General features: G+C 35.5%; 1 protein-coding gene across 2 annotated transcripts in view; it reads left to right on the forward strand.

The window, feature by feature from the left end:
- The window catches only part of Pcdh11x (protocadherin 11 X-linked), a 598814-nt gene extending 585684 nt beyond the window's left edge, over window positions 1-13130 (forward strand). For both annotated transcript variants that reach the window (XM_051141350.1, XM_051141351.1), the window contains one exon: window positions 12410-13130. In XM_051141350.1, coding sequence (XP_050997307.1) covers window positions 12410-13092 — 683 coding nt within the window. In that variant the 3' untranslated portion in view covers window positions 13093-13130. The remainder of the gene's footprint in view (window positions 1-12409) is intronic.
- The last annotated feature ends 4978 nt before the right edge of the window (window positions 13131-18108 follow it).

Raw genomic sequence — 18108 nt, forward strand, 5'->3', positions numbered from 1 at the left:
CTTTTTGCTTCTGGGTGAACTCACTCATTACGATAATTTTTAGTTCAATCCATTTGTCCACAAATTTCAGGAATTCCTCATTTTTAATAGCTGAGTAGTATTCCATCGTGTAATTATACCACAGTTTCTTAGTCCATTCTTCTACTGAGGGGCACTTAGGCTGTTTCCATGTTCTGGCTATTATGTATAGAGCAGCTATGAACATGGTTGAGCATATGTCTCTGTTATGTGGTAAGGCATTTTCTGGGTATATTCCAAGGAGTGGGATGGCTGGGTCTTGAGGAAGCCCTATTCCCATTTTTCTGAGAAAGCGCCAGATAGCTTTCCAAAGTGGTTGTACTAGTTTGCATTCCCACCAGCAATGAAGGCGTGTTCCTCTCTCTCCACATCCTCGCCAACATGTGGTGTCATTTGAGTTTTTGATCTTAGCCATTCTGATGGGTGTAAGATGGAATCTCAGTGTTGCTTTGATTTGCATTTCTCTGATGACTAACGAGGACAAACATTTCTTTAAGTGTTTCTCGGCCATTTGATATTCCTTTGTTGAGAATTCTCTGTTAAGTTCCAAGCCCCAGTTCGCAATTGGGTTGTTTGGTTTTGTGGTGTTTAATTTCTTGAGTTCTTTATATATTTTGGATATTAAATCTTTGTCAGATGAAGGGTTGGTGAAGATCTTTTCCCAGTCTGTAGGCTGGCTGTCGTTTTGTTCTCTTGACAGTGTCTCCTGCCTTACAGAAGCTTCTCAGCCTCATGAGGTCCCATTTATTAATTGTTGACATTAAGGCCTGGGCTGTTGGTGTACTGTTTAGGAAGTTGTCTCCTGTGCCTATGTGTCCCAGGCTCTTCCCCACTTTTTCCTCTAACTGAACTAAGGTCTCTGGTTTTAAGTTGAGGTCTTTAATCCACTTGGACTTGAGTTTTGTGCAAGGTGACAAATAAGGGTCTAATTGCATTTTTCTACATGTAGACATCCAGTTAGACCAGCACCATTTGTTGAAGATGCTATCCTTTTTCCATTGAATAAATTTGGCTTCTTTGTCAAAAATCAAGAGAGCAAATGTGTGTGGATTCATCTCTGGGTCTTTGGTTCGATTCCATTGATCCACCAGTCTATTGCTTTGCCAGTACCATGCTGTTTTAATTACTGTTGCTCTATAGTACAACTTGAGATCAGGTATGGAGATTCCTCTGGAGGATCTTTTGTTGTATAGGATTGTTTTTGCTATTTTGGGTTTTTTATTTCTCCATATGAATTTGAGAATTGATCTTTTAATATCTTCAAAGTATTTTGTAGGTATTTTGATAGGGATTGAGTTGAATCTGTAAATTGCTTTTGGTAAGATGGCCATTTTTACTATGTTGATGCTCCCAATCTACGAACAAGGTAAATCCCTCCATCTTCTCATGTCATCTTCAATCTCTTTCTTCAGAGGTTTGAAGTTTTTTTCGAATAAGTCCTTCACTTGCTTGGTTAGAGTTACTTCTAGATATTTTATACTGTTTGTGGCTATTGTGAAGGGAATAGTTTTCCTAATTTCTTCCTCTGCCTGTTTGTCATTTGTATACAAGAAAGCTACTGACTTTTTGAGTTTATTTTGTATCCTGTCAATTTGCTGAAGGTGTTTATCAACTGTAGGAGTTTTCTGGTGGAATTTTGTGGTTCACTTATATACAATATCTTATCATCTGCAAATAAGGATAATTTGATTTCTTCTTTTCCTATTTGGATCCCCTTGATCTCCTTTTGCTGTCCTATTGCTCTGGTTAGAACTTCAAGAACTATATTGAAGAGATAAGGGGACAGGTGGCAGCCTCGTCTGGTTCCCGATTTTAGAGGAATTTCTTTGAGTATCTCTCCATTTAATTAAATGTTGGCTGTTGGTTTGCTGTATATGGCCTTTATTATGTTTAGATAAGTGCCTTGTATTCCTGATCTCTCCAGAACTTTGAACATAAATGGGTGTTGGATTTTGTCAAATGCTTTTTCTGCATCGAAGGAGATGATCATGTGGTTTTTCTCTTTCAGTTTGTTTATATGGTGTATTACATTGGTGGATTTCCATATGTTAAACCATCCCTGCATGCCTGGAATGAAGCCTACCTGGTCATGGTGAATGATGTCTTTGATATGCTGTTGTATTCGCTTTGCGAGAATTTGGTTTGAAATTCTCTTTTTTTGCTGGGTCTTTGTGAGGTTTAGGTATCAATGTGACTGTGGCCTCATAGAAGGAATTTGGTAATATTTCATCCATTTCTATCTTTTGGAATGGCTTGAATAGTATCGGTATTAGCTGCTCTTTGAAGGTCTGGTAGAATTCTGCACTGAAACCATCTGGACCTGGGCTTTTTTTGGTTGGAAGACTTTCAATGGTTGCTTCTATTTCTATAGGCAAAATAGGGCTATTTAGTTTGTTTATCTGGACTTGGTTCAATTTCGGCAAATGGAATCGGTCGAGAAATTTGTCCATTTCCCTTAAATTTTGGAATTTTGTGGCATAAATGCCTTTAAAGTAGGTTCTTATGAATCTTTGTATTTCTTTGGTGTCTGTTGTTATGTCTCCCTTTTCATTTCTGATTTTGTTAATTTGGATAGTGTTTCTCTGTCTTTTAGTTAGATTGGCTAACGGTTTATCTATCTTGTTAATTTTCTCAAAGAACTAGCTCTTGGTTTTGTTGATTCTTTGGATTTTTCTCTTTGTTTCTAATTTGTTGATTTCAGCCCTGAGTTTGATTATTTCTAGGAGTCTACTCCTCTTGGGTGTCTGCTTCTTTTTTTTCTAGAGCTTCCAGATTTATTGTAGTTGTTTATGCGGGATGATTCCTTTTTCTTTTTGAAAGCGCTTAGTGCTATGAATTTTCCTCTTAGCACTGCTTTCAATGTGTCCCACAAATTTGGGTATGTTGTTCCATCATTTTCATTGAATTTCAGGAAGTCTTTTATTTCTTCCCTTATTTCTTCCATGACCCATGTGTCATTAAGTAGAAAGTTGTTTAGTTTCCACGTGTTAGTAAGCTTTTTTTATTTCTGTTGTTTTTGAAGTCCAGCCTTAGACCATGGTGATCTGATAAGATACAAGGTATTATTTCAGTCTTCTTGTATCTATTGAGGTTTGCTTCATGACCAACTATGTGATCAATTTTAGAGAACTTTCCATGGGGTGCTGAGAAAAAGGTATAATCCTTTGCATTTGGGTGGAAAGTTCTGTAGATATTTGTTAGATCCATTTGATTCATGACATTGGTTAATGAGGTTATTTCTCAGCTTATTTTTTGATACAAAGACCTATCCTTGAGTGAAAGAGGGGTGTTGAAGTCTCCCAGTATTGATGTGTGGGTATCAATGAGTGGGGCAAGCTTTGTTAATAACTCTTTTACAAATGTGGGAGCCCTTGTATTAAGAGCATAGATGTTCAAAATTGTGATGTCTTCTTGGTTGACTTTACCTTTGATGAGTACGAAGTGACCATCCTCATCTCGTTTGATTAATTTTGGTTGAAAGTCTATTTTAGTAGATATTAGAATGGCTACTCCAGCTTGCTTCTCATGACCATTTGCTTGGAATATTTTTCCCCAACCTTTTACTCTGAGGCAATGTCTGTCCTTGTGGTTGAGGTGTGTTTCTTGAATGCAGAAGAATGTTGGGTCATGTTTATGCTTCCATTCCATTAGTCTGTGTCTTTTTATTGGAGAGTTGAGACCATTGATGTTGAGAGATATTAATGACCAGTGATTGGTAAGTCCCTTCATTTTTGGTATTTGTAACAGTTGAGATTTTGTGAGGTTGTGATTTTGCAATGGTAAGTTTACCTATTTTCTACGTTGTTTTGGTTGTAGTTTGACCAGTTGGGGTGGAGTTTTCCTTCTAATAGCTTCTGTAAAGCCGGATTTGTGGCTAGGTACTGTTTGAATTTGTTTTTGTCATGAAATAACTTGTCTTCTCCGTCAACGGTTATTGATAATTTTGCTGGATATAATAGTCTTGCCTGGTATCTGTGTTCTCTTAGAATTTGCAGCACCTCTGTCCAGGCCCTTCTGGCTTTCATGGTCTCTGCTGAGAAATCAGGAGTAATTCTGTTTGGTTTGCCTTCGTATGTTACTCGGCCTTTTTCTCTTGCCGCTTTCAATATTTTTTCCTTGTTCTGTATATTTTGTGTTGTTATTATTATGTGGCAAGAAGATTTTCTTTTCAGGTCTATTCTTTTTGGTGTTCTGTAGGCCTCTTGTATGCTCATATGCATCTCTTTCTTCAAATTGGGAAAATTTTCCTCGATTATTTGATTAAAGATGTGTTCTGGGCTGTGGAGTCAGCTGTCCACTCTCTCCTGTATCCCTATTATTCTCACGTTTCGTCTTTTCATGTGGTCTTTTAGTTCTTGAATGGTCTGTGTTAGGAACTTTTCAGATTTAGCATTTCCCTGAATGGTTGTTTCCAGTTCTGCGATTATATCTTCAAGTCCTATATTCATTCTTCCATTTCTTGCAATCTGTTAGATAAGGCCACCTCTGAGATGCTTGCTTTCCTCTTTGCAGACTCTTGACCACGTTTTTCTTCTGTGTGTTCCTGCATCATAGCTTCCATTTTTATCTTCATGTCCTGGACTGTTTTAATGATTTCCATCATCTGGTTATTAATATTTTTCTGAAATTCTTCAAGTGCCTCTTTATATAACTCTTCAGCCCTCTTGTTTGCCTCTCCTGCATTTGTTTACAGATTTTATTTGTTTCTTCCATTATCATCTTCTTTACTAAGGACTTGAAGTAATTTTTTTGCCTATCCATTGCTGTTATGTTCTCTAGGTTGTTTTCATTGGGAATGTTTGGATCCGGAGATGCCAAACTGTTTTGGTTTTTCATAGCATTCTTATGCTGTCCTCTTGTTATTTTGATGGCTCTGATGTTGGAAGGTATTTTCTAGTGACCTTTGCTAGTTGAGAGTGGTTAATTGATGACTGATTGTAGGTCAGGTGCTCTTGCCTGTGGGGATCCAGGAGTATTTTTGTGGAATAGGTAGGTGATCCGGTTTCACTCCTGGTGATTTTTCTCTGCCCCCTGGGCTTCAGGCTGAGCCAGCCAAAGTAGATATCTGTTTGAACTTTACTGCTGTAATTCAGATCAGCAGTCTTGGACCTAGAATAAGGTCTGCACACAAACGTTCTGGCTGAGTAGGTTGATCTCAGCTGCCTGTCCTTCCTGTGGATTTGTAGTCAAGCCCCCAGATAGATCAGATTTTCTGGGGGTGTAGCTGTCTTTTAGCTCTGCCTCTATACCCTGTAGCAGTGTCCAACATCTCCAGTACTATATGCCTGGAGGCAACAAGGTTGCTCTTGGTCAGCAATTAGGCACTGCAAGCAAGACCCTCTTTTTGTCTCCCAATAAAGTGAGAGTGCCTGCCTTGCTCGGGCCAGGGTCTCCACTGGGCTCTCTCATTCAGGGAGCAGGGAGCACAGGGCCAGGGCCTTGCGGCTGGGTAGTTAGTGAGACTGGCTCTGCAGAACTCTGGCGGCTGCTTGCAGACGTCTCATCTCCCGATAATGTGAGAGTGCCTGCCTTGCTCGGGCCAGGATCTCCCGCTGGGCTCTCTCGTTGGGGAGCAGGGAGTGCAGGGCCAGCTCAGATGGGCTCCCTCGTTCGGGGAGCAGGGAGCTCAGGGCCAGGGCTTTGTGGCTGGGCGGATAGTAAGACTGGCGCTGCAGCGATCTCTTGGCTGCTCGAGGAACCAAATCTTCCCGCTGGGGTATGCTGGTCCCTTCACACTCTAGGACAGCAATTAGACTCTGCAAACATGACCCATCCACTTCTCGTCTCCCGATAATATGAGAGTGCCTGTCTTGCTCGGGCCAGGATCTCCAGCTGGGCTCTCTCGTTCGGGGAGTGGGGAGCAGTGGGGAGCGTAGGACCAGAGCCTTGCGGCTGGGTAGGAACAATAGGGTTGCAGAGCTCTGGGGGAAGCCCGCGGAACCAGGTCTTCCCGCAGGGCTAATAAGTTCAGCTATAACTCTAGGCAAGACCCACGTCTCCTGATGGGTCTGTGGAAGCAGTTCAAGATAATTTGTCCTGCCGCTGTTTCCTGGCTCGTCCGCTGTGATTGGTGTTAAGTTTGGCCCCGGATGGCCTGCGAGCTGTAGTCCCACTATAACTGTCTCTGTTGGGTCCCGCCGCCTGTGTGGCCTAGGCGGCCTAGGCGGGTGACCTCTGGAGTTTGGGGTGGTGTGGAAAGAGGAATCCTAGGGCAGATTCACCTTCTTCACTGAGACTCCTCTGGCTGGGGACTCTGGAAAAACCCCTCCCCAAACAGCGAGTCTGTGCTTTATATACAGGCTGCATTTTGCATGTGGTTTCCATTTCAGAGTTTGGGGGAGTGTGCTTAGCACCTCCGGGATGTTGCTTGACCCAGGGGGGTAGGCCCCCTGTTTTGTCTGTGGCCTTTGGGGCCCCACTCACCTACAGTTCTCAAAGTCCAGCAATCTGTTGCTCCTCTTATGTCTCTGGTCTCCACGGAGTAGATCAGATACGTGGCTTAATGGTCAGCGCCATCTTGGAATCTAAAATTGAATTTCATACCAAACAATTCTCAAGAGATTAAAATCTTGTTTGAGTATTTTAAAATCCTCTAATATGCATGTGTACCATATTAAGTCAAGATCTAATGTGTTGGTGCAATAGGTGAACTCCAAATTTCTTAGATATTGTTTTGGAAAAACAAAATAAATAATTGAGAACTGGATTTTGTTGAAATTATTGTATCAGTTATAAATTCATATTTCTCTAAAACACAACATTGAAACATTCAGTGGTGCAAGTAGAATCCTTCCGAAAGAACAATGAAGATGAAAGGAAAATGTAAAAATATAACATAACTTTCCATGAGAATTCAGCTTTGAACATTAATCAAATGATCTGTTTAAAAACAATATCTTATGAGATATGCTATCAGATAAAACAGCTGTATTAAATGAAACAGGAAAACATGAATTTTCTATTAAATGAACATTTTATTCTGTTTGCAAATACCACTAAAATGTACATTTTTCTCATATTCATGGAGGTTCAATGACCATAGGGAACATTCTAAGCACATATAATCAAATCAACTTGACATCATATTTTTAAATGAATGGGATTTTTCTCATCTGCTTCTTGAAAGCCATGTTCTATATAAGCAAACTAAATATAAATATAAGTTAGTAAATTACTCTCACATAGCAATTAAAGTTTAAGTAAGTAAAATTATTTAGAATGAAGCAAAATTGTTATCCAAATGAATTTAAGATCATAAAATCACACTCCTCTTTGAGCCAAACCAAAATTGTATTGTGATTTGTAAGCTTTTTTTCATTGTGCTAAAACATATTTCAATATGTTGTAAATTTTTCACTTGCTCTCAACAACTAAAGATGCTAACAGATCATTTTTAAATGGTTTTCTGTGAGAAATATTGAAGTACACATCTCCAAATGTATCTTTTGTGATTTTTCTACCTTTATTACCCATATATATTTGCTTGCAATTATATTCCACTGATATACATTTCAGCACAATGTTTGGTCATAATTTAAGCCATAAATTTTTTGGAGTTTCTTTCTTCAAAAAAAGAAATGAACCACTATATTTCCTAACCACAATTTTCCTAAATAAAATTGTCTGTGGTATCCACTGAGTATTTGGATACTGTCTGAGGATAATGTATTTTCCTAGGAGGAATGCTCACTTCATCAATGTTAAATGTTATTAATGAGTTTCAGAATCCCCCAGATGATGTTGTTTTAAATGTAATTAATGTAACCTTACCAATTTGCAAAGCACATTATTTTGAACTTGTTCTGAGTTAATCTGTGCCAGTCCTATACCTCCTCGTAGGAAAAACAGCATGTTAAACCAATTAAATGATGTCAGTAATATTACAAGAGACCAAAGAGTTTACTAAAATATATTTAAAATAATATCTTAGCAGGATCGATTCACACAGAAGTAAAAAAAGTTATCTATAATTCTGCATGGCTTATTTGCTTGAAATGTATTTACTAGTGTTTAATGTGTTTTTTACAAAATAAGATAAATTACCAAGTTTATTATAAAACTTACTTCAATCAAGCTCCTTCCACAACTACTGCTTCCAATTCCTTCCACATCTACCACTTTCTACTCCTGAACTGATGACCTCATTATTATTATTATTATTATTATTATTATCATTGCATGCACACAAACCAACATATGTGTGTATATGGATAAATGAATAGATACAAACAACTGACTCCATTTTTCTTGTTTGTGTGTATGTTTGTATATGCTTTTAAGACTAACCACTTTATATTGAATAACAACCTATTATGGAGCTCATCTTTGAGAGAAGCTAATTCTTCACTTCTAGGTAGTTAATTGTCTGCTGTCCATTATCTTATATGGGGGTACCCTGTAACATTTAACCCTTTCCTATTAGATGTCATTGATATTGTGATTGTTCAAGTTTTGTTGATGCAGTCATTTCTCTGGGACCATGTTCCATAGTAGATATCCTGGTGTTCTAGCTCTTAAAATCTTTCTAACTTTTCTTCAGCAATGGCCACTGAGTGATAGATGCAGGAATGGTAAGGTCAATATGTCTTCCAGGGTTGGGTCCACCAAAATCCATTGATTTATACATCATGTCCACTTGTGGTTTTCAGTGATAGCCTCCATAAGATATGAAGGAAGTTTTGTTGTTGTTGTAGATACAATTATCTGTGGGTAACAACTTAAGATGCACATTGTAGTTATGGATTATCCTGGTTTAGCAGAGTGATGATAGTTGATTCTTCTCTAAGGTCCATGATGGGAAGATGGTTTTCAGTATTAGACATGACTTCTTTCTTGTTGAGAGGACATTAAGTCAAATTAAAGAGCTTCTGGTTAACAGAAACATTTGAGTGCCATTGATTGTACCTTTGTTAATATATTTCAATGTTGCTCATTTTTTCCTTTCATAGGTGTTGCAGTTAGATAGGATTAACTATAAGATCCCATGGCAGCTTGCGTAATATTTTCTGGTACCAGAAAATCTTAACATATAGACAAATGTCTCAGTTTTGTTTCATATTGGTGTGAAAAAGTACCTTGAAGAAAAAAAAGAAACTATTTATTAAAGATAAGAGATTACAACTAATTCACAAAAATCAAGTTAGCAGGAACTGAAGCTATGACCATAATCAATAGTATAGATGATAATACATGTATGCCTGTGCTTAGTATAGAGTTCAGAATCCAAACCCAGGGAGTGGTACCATCAGGTCCTACGATAAGATGACATGCATAAATCTAACCTAAACTAGATAATTCCTAACTGAGACTTCTTTATTAGGCTATTCCAGATTGTTTGGGATAATAAGGAAACACTGAATGTCAAAAGAAAGAAGAATGACGTATTCCATCAGCTATAAGAAATATCCAACTTTTTACTATCTTTTATAATAGATATTTTATATATACATTAATACAATTACACATAAATACAATAAACTACATTCAGCAAGAAGAACCATTATACAATCAGAAATTTTATATAAATGTTACATTCACAGTGTTTTGGCTATTTGTATTTGGCAACCTTGAAGAAAATATCTTTCCTATCTTGGTGAGTCTAAAATTCTGAATGTAAATCCATATCTATTACATCTCATCATTATTAACTTAAACCATCTATCTAGACATGAAAACATCTTAAGCCCTAGACAACTGAGCTGAATTGTGAGACTAAATTATCTGGTCTTCAACCCCATCAGCAACATGAGAACCAATAAAATGAATTACCTGAGAGTACAATGAGTGCAGGCTAGTAGCTTCCTAAAAGAGAAGATTACAGAGAGAGTTTGCTGGGTGAACGTTCAGCCAAAATTCTCTATAACATTGGAGGACCATCTTCAAACTTCTGGCCCAATATTTATGACAAACTTATTTATGAGGCAAGAACTATTGAGGACTTGGTTAACTTGTCTTTACAGAGTTTAGTCATCAGTGCTTGCCAATTTTTAGGCAGAATTCTGTCTGTGGTAGAAATGAGGACATTTTACCCAGTGGCTTATTTGACACACTTGAAGCCATCTCCATAAGGAGTTTATTTGAAGCTCATCATCTTCTTTGAGGTAGGCTGGGTAATGCCAAGAGTTAACCTGTCTCAACTTTAACCAATGATTTTATCTAATACTATCCATCCAGATTTAAAATGAAAGAACAATCTTCCTAGGTAAACAAAATATAATGTATATGTGAAATGATACATATTTTTTCAGGTAGAAAGACCCCCAAGAGTATAAGTTAAGTCCACATTGCAAAAGATTATCAGTAGGATATAAACAGATTTCTTAGGAATATTCATTTAAAAATACAGAATATGTAAATGTTAATCTAAAAATTTTTTACTAAAGGATTATCTGAATGAAAAATAAATGCTTATATATTATTATTTTATTTCCCTTCATTCAATTTAGTTCGGCTTCATACCTTGTTGAAGAATTACAGGATTTTGTATCTTTATGCTGGCCTTTGCCATCTACTTTACTTAAGACAGAATGTATTGGTTTTGTATTACCTTTCATATTACATGGCAGCTAGCTGGCTGAAGAACTGGGGTAATAAAATGCATGCCCATACCCAGCTTTACCTGCTTTCTGAAGATTCAAACTGAAGTTTTCAAAGTTCCATGGCAAGTGTTTCTCATTGAGCCATATCTTTAGCTTCATTTTCATTTAAACTAATTAAAATTACTTTCATGATTATTATCTAATGTACACCTTTCAGACACATTTACTTAATCAATAGCTGCAACTAAAGATTAAGAAAATTACTAGTCATCAATAGACAAGTTCTATATCTAAATATTCAAGTATTTTCATCTTAATCTATTTTCTGGATATTGTTTACACACAAACACACAAATTAAATCATTATCCTATTTTGGAGCTTTGACTTGGTCACAAATCTGTGAAGGAATCTCATTGACTTATACAACCCTGAATTGGAGATTTTGTTATACACTTGGCAAATAAAATAATTCTATAGCCACGTCTTTAGTACTATATGATAGAATTTATGGTTCATGTGCCTGTGAATATTCAGTTAAATGTTTCAAGTGTTTTCAAAAATACATTTTAAATCTGATTCCTAATATATATAGTCCATAGTCAGGGGAAATGGTCACGTCAGTAAAATCACTTGCTGTGCAGTATGAGGACCTTTCTTTAAGTACCCATTATCCATCTATCCATACACATATACACATACACAGACATAAAAACAGACCAGACACATACACACACAGACACACACACACGCACGCACAGATGTACACACACATGTATGCATGTACATACAATATTAACAAAAGAAAGCAAAATGCTAGCATGTCTGAAACTGCAAGCCATCCCAAGACAGGCCAGGAGAATCAGTGACACTCTCATTCAATGAAACATTATGTTAGAGAGTAGTAAAGTCAGTTTTGTGCGGATCTAGGAATGAATGACTGCACGTTAACTTACTCACATTATGTACAAAGCATACACATAAAAGAATAAACTTTTAAAGTTAAACAGTCAAAAATACTTTTTTAAAGTCTTTAAGAGAAAAATCTTTATTATGATAAAGAAGAGTTGAATCACACACACACACACACACATGCACACACACACAAACTATTCCAAACCATAAGTTTAAAATGAAATTATGTATATTGCATCTAGTACCACTTGATTAAAACTATTTTGAACTGCAGCCATTTTGAAATGAATCATAAAACATTAATTTTCTTGATGCTTGGTGAACATTTCTTGCTATTTCTATATTTATATACAATAAAAATCATTCAGTGTTGTTCCATACAATCTGAAATATGTTTGATGAATATACTATCATTTTAGCATAGAGATAGCATCAGTAAGCATTTCCTTCTGCTGCCCTTGTTAGTCAAGATTTCATCCACTCTCAAGTCCTAGAACCCATAGATAAATTTATCACCCATACAACTTTACCATTTGAATAAAACTATAGAATTGGACATGCACATGTTGTAAACTCCTGTGTCCAGCTTATTCGCCTTAAGATTCATGTATGTACATTTATTTCATTCCCACTGTGACTTCTGATACTTTATGAAGACAACTTGATAGTGAAGAAAATAATTTTCTGTTGCTTATCTTTTCATCTCTTACAGTACCTTTTGCAGGGCAAATATAAATAGACAAAAAACTCCACCCATTCATCTACTCCCTGCTATTTATTTTGACTTTGGGAATATTTCCTGATAGGTTGGGCAAAAGTTGTAAAACCACTGGAAATCTCCAATGTACTTAAACAGAATATTAACTTTTTAGTTAGTTGTGATTTGTTTCATATAGATGGTAATAAATATGATTTTGTTTTGTTTTCTCCACCCTGACAGCTGCAGAAATAACAGTGCAGCCAACTGTGGAAGAAGCCTCTGACAACTGCACTCAAGAATGCCTCATCTTGGGCCACTCTGATTCCTGCTGGATGCCAGCTTCTCTGACCCATCCCAGCCCTCCACAGATACAGACTTCTGCTCTCTGTCACAGCCCACCCAGGACTCACACATCGGTTCGTCGTTGTAGCCCTCCAGTGACACAGACTGTTGTTATGTGCCACAGCCCCCCTGTGACCCAGGCTATTGCACTTTGCCACAGCCCTCCATCAGTACAGGCAGCTTCTCTCCAACACAGTCCTTCTTTAGCACAGGCAGCAGCACTCCACCATAGTCCACCACCAACACAGGCCACTACAGTCTGTTACAGCCCACCTCTGGCACAGGCTGTGGTAATTCACCGCAGTCCTCCTCTGCCACATGCTGTTACACTCCATCGCACTCAGGCCCAACCAGCAGTGAGTTTGCAGCAAGGATGGATGGAGGGTGCTGGAGCTGATGGACTGCGTCCCCTCAATCAGAGAGTACAGGGTGGTACAAGAGCTCAATTTTACACCATGGCTGAAAGACATCACCCCGATGATGACTCAATTAAAGTCATTCCCTTGACCACATTCACTTCAGGTCAACAGGCCAGATCCTCAAGGGGTGATTCTCCCATAATAGAAGAACATCCCTTGTAAAGCCTATATGGATATTTCACATTTTCCTTAACATATATATATATATATATATATATATATATATATATATATATATATATATATATATATTCAAAGATTAACATTCAATTTTAATGAATAATCGAAATTGGGAATTTTGTAAATAGTTCTGTAAATAAAAACAGATATCAGGATAAGAATAGAGCTAGATCCTTAGTCAAAACGTGATAAAATAAATTTAAATTTGTGATTTGGACTGTGAATTTTCAAAAGAAATAATTAAAAATTATATCCTGATGTACAGAAAGGCTTATCATGACAAAAATTAACACCTAGAATATATTTCTGATGTACAGTAATTAATTTTTATTTTTTACCACCATGTGCAATATTACTGATTTCTTCTTTTTGACTTTTGTGGATTCAGCATGTAGTTATTGCAATATTGGGAAAGATCTGCTTTTCCAGGTTTACTTTTAGTTCATCCAAACTTTTGTTCAGATAAAATTAGATGCATAGGTATTATAGCATTTTGTTCAAATTTTTGCTTTGCTTATTTTTATTTTCTCTACCTTATTATTATCTATATTTCTACCTTCAAAAATGTACAGTAGTGGTTGTATATAAGATCTTATACAGGGTTTGTCTTTTTCCTTGTTTTTTATGTTTCCTACCTTTATTTCAGGAATATATTGATATAATTTGTATATACATGTTTTCAAAAATAACATATATAAACTGTATAGATTTAGGTTTCAACCTATTTCTCTACTCTTTAGTAGAGTTCGAGACACTGAAGTGCAATAGCTATGACCATATTAGGCAACTATTAGGCAGAATGGAGATGTGCTCTTTTATATTTATATATTTTTGTAGTGTAGTGTAAAATACATCAGAAATACTATTTTATCTGTCATGGTAAGCCTATATCCCAGTATAAATTGGGCATTTATCTTCTGGAATTTGTATATAAAATCACAAAGAAGATAGATATGTTAAATGCAGTATTAATTTATAACTATTACTGCAAAGTAATATTTTCTAAATATGATTAGGATGATTTACATGTTGATTTGACAGCTGAATGGGTGTTACTGAAAGATGCTCAGTAAAAAAATGAATAAAACTGTACATAAAACCCCATACTAGGTATATAAGGCTAAGGAATTTTTATCAATCTAGCTCATTTTACTGAAGAAAACTACTGAAAACAAGATGAAAGACAGGAAAGTACTTTTCAAGAGATTTAATTAAAAACCTACCAAATGTATTGCAGTACTGAATTTCAAGGAGATGTGCAGAGGAAGAAATAAGGTTAGTGACTGCTTCCTGGGGTGGATAAGAAGTACCCCAGTAATTCACACTGAACTACAAAATCTCACATATGAGAAGAATACATCCTAAGCAAAGAATACAATAGTATCTGTAGGAAACATCAGTTTCCATTCGTTTTCTACACATTCATTTCTGTTTTGTGTACTTAACTGGCCATTATCTTCTGTGTTCACATTTCACAAATTTACAGAAACACCACAAGATTCATTTCCCCCGTAACAAAATCAAGAGTATGTCTTGTTTCAGTATCATACTAAACCAAGAATCAATTAATGTTTGGGTTGGGGGAGGGTGCTGGATATTTCTTGTTGCTTAAATTAGATGTAGACTTTGTAATGTTTAACTTGAAGATATGTAATTTATGGTTAAACTGTGTGTAAATGTTGTAATATATACTGTGGTAAATGTATAATTTCATTGGTAATGTTTCCAATGAATGTTGATAAAAGTTTCCCTTTGTGTGCCCGGCAGGTTAAGTAGCGTTTTGAGAATATATTGTTCCCCTTGTGAAGCTCATTAGATTGTATATGATTTGGTGTATAGAATAACTTCTTAACTTTTAACACCTAGAGTCAAATTAGTGAAATTAACTAGCATTACTGCTTTTTCCTTTTTTGCATTTGTTAGTGGTTCAAGGGATTTGAAGCATACTGGTTTTCCAGGTGCACAAAACCCTCAAAAGATTGATGGTGTTTGAAAATTTATTGAAATAAGATCATGTATATGTATTGATATTGTTGCTCTTGTTGTTAATGAAGATTCTAAACCTGGGAAAGAAAGAAACCCAGAATGACAAAATCAGTGCTTCCAGTAGAGTTAGACTGCTGTTTTTCCTCTCAACACACACATACAAATTAAAAAAAAAGCAGAGTCATGTGAGTGAAAAATATTTCTTTTGCTTATATTATTTGCATATTTTCTTTCCATAACTAATATAGAGATATTCATACACATATACACAATTTTGAAGGAAGGTACAAATTGAGGGTAAAATATATTAAATAATGTATCAGAAATATGAATTCTTATTTTAGAAATGGAAATATAGAGTGAGAAAAATATATATATTTGAGATTATTTCTGATTATGAGACTTGCTGTATTACTAGGGAAGCTCTTATATTCTTATGTTTAACAGTTTTTGAAGTGTTGATACCTTTCCTAGAAATGTAGGAATGAACAAATACGCTTTTGTTGCCCTTTCTAAGTCTGATTTTATAATTAGACTTAGACAGTGTTTAGAAAATAAAATGACTTGGCACTCTCTGCTGGTTTTGTACCAGAGAGAATCTGAATGGAAGCAGGCTGGGTGTAGCCAAAGAGGCAAGGGGTGTGAGCCCAGCTATTATCCCCTATGCCCTCTCTTTCTTAGCTTCCACTAGGTATAGCCTTGGACATCAGCAATTTCCATGGCCTCAGATTTGATGAGATCTTTCTCATCACATTACAAATTCCTTCTTTGAATGGATGGACAGAACTATATGTTGACAAAGCTCCCAAAGTGATTCTTTTCAAAAGTAAAATATGTCCTCCTAGAGCTGCAAAATATCTGAGTTTACAATCAATCAAAAATGTTTCCCTCAGAAAAAGAGAACGATTTGATTTTATTTGAACTTAGACAGTGATTTGGTATTGTCAGAGAATGTTCGCAAGACTGGTTATTCTATATTTTGGCCATATTATGTGAAAAGATTTCTTAATTTTTCAGCTTTAGCTTTATTATATACACTTGTAACTATTCAAACACTGTGTATTAAACACATACACATTTATTTCCCAAACTTTATCTGCAAGTTTTGACTAATACTGTGTTAGTGTATTAAAACTAACTTTTATACATGATTCAAACAATGTAAACAATTTAGAGAGTCCATTTTTTGTAGTCTCATTTAATAATTTAACATTTATTTTTAGTTATGCAATTTGATTAGAAAATATTGTTAAATGATGAGTGCTACTATGCAATGGTGACAGTATGAAGAGTTTCTGCCTTCTCAAACTAATGTTTGTCACACATATTCATTAAAATGGTAAAATAGTAGACTAAGCAAATCATAAATTGTTCAGTCCTTAAAACAAAATCATGTCATATATAAAGAGCTCACTTTTAAATTGTATATTTAAAGTTTTCTTTAATTATTTTATTAAAGTTAAATATGTATATATCTAATATACATTTATGAAAATACCGTTTCATTTATATTCTTCTGATTTATAATTAATTGTGGTTATACTTTCTTTCATTTTTATCCCAAACTTTAATTAGATTGAGGTGAAAATTTTCTCAAAAATGTAGGGTACTATTTTTGGCATTTCCAAGTGGCCTAACTTGCCTGGATGCTATGGGAGCAGAGGAGACATTTTTTATAACATGTAACAATTATTACATTAAAGAATCATTTGCAGCAACCTTAAAATATTCATCCACAGTAGCTTTCTTACATTAACCACACATATTCTTTCCATAGATATGATTGTTAAAAGTACTACAAGTTTACAACAGTAACATTAGAGGAGAAACAGCTGCTCATAAAAATGTGTGTGCACAAATAAAAAAGGAAGGCAATTATTTTGTGATTGTATATGATATTTTTAGGAATAAAATTTGTGAAAATTATGCTGTCCCTGTTTAAAATATTTGAAACTTTATAAACTGTGTATTTGTGCTTTTACTTGTGGAAGCCTCCTCCTCTGTGACATCATACAGCTTCTGAAAGTGAACAGTATCCCTAAGTACTGGATACTTTGGAGGTGAAAGATTGGATTTTTGGGGAGCAGTATGGCAGTATGTAGTCCAGTGGCAACTGTGTATTAATTGTTCTATTTCAGGCTCTGTATTGCATGGTTTCTTATTCATAAATATAGACATTAATAAAGTAGTTATGAGAAATAATTGTGCTATATTATGTCTTTTTGTGAAGCCAAATATAAAAAGCTGATTTGGGACACTTGACTAATATATATGAGCCCCTGGGTTCAAACACCAACAATGCCAAAAGAGTGACTATTGGCTTTTTTTTTCTATGTTATGTTTTTACATTTGTTTTTAAATTTACATAGATTAAAATAAAATTACAAAGTAGATGTTGATACATTTTATGCCAATTTTTATATATAACAAGCTATATCATGTTAATTTAATTTTGCTATTCTTACTAAAAATTTCACACATAAGTCATTTCCACATTGTTTTGTTCACATCTCCATATTCTATATCTTCCTCTTTCCATTTCAAATTCATGACTATTCTTCTTTAATTATTTCTAAACACACATACACACACATACACAAACACACATGGTTTGTTGATTCTATTTAGTGTTGCCCATAGGGATATGGATTGGATAGCCTATTATGGGGTTTTTGCCTGGAAAAGACTGTCCTTAACTCCTTTAGTAGTCTTTAATTGCTTGTAGATTTTTATCTAGGAATAAGGGCTTGTGAGATGTACCCTATGTGTACTTGCATATCAACCGCTATCATTGTGTAACTCTTTTTAGATATTCATATTGGTAAGACTTCCTGGGTGCATTATTCTTGTCAGATATTGAAGATAGTATCTTATAACACATGTTCTTTTTGTTAAACATGATCTTAATCAATTTGAAAAAAGTGTTAGGCAAAATTGTACTGCTTATACTTACTTTACTTTTTCTAGGGCAAAGAATAGATAAAATTATTAATCAAAATATACAGGGGAGGA

The sequence above is a fragment of the Acomys russatus genome, chromosome X (genome assembly GCF_903995435.1).
Source record: "Acomys russatus chromosome X, mAcoRus1.1, whole genome shotgun sequence".
Taxonomy (NCBI): Eukaryota; Metazoa; Chordata; class Mammalia; order Rodentia; family Muridae; genus Acomys; species Acomys russatus.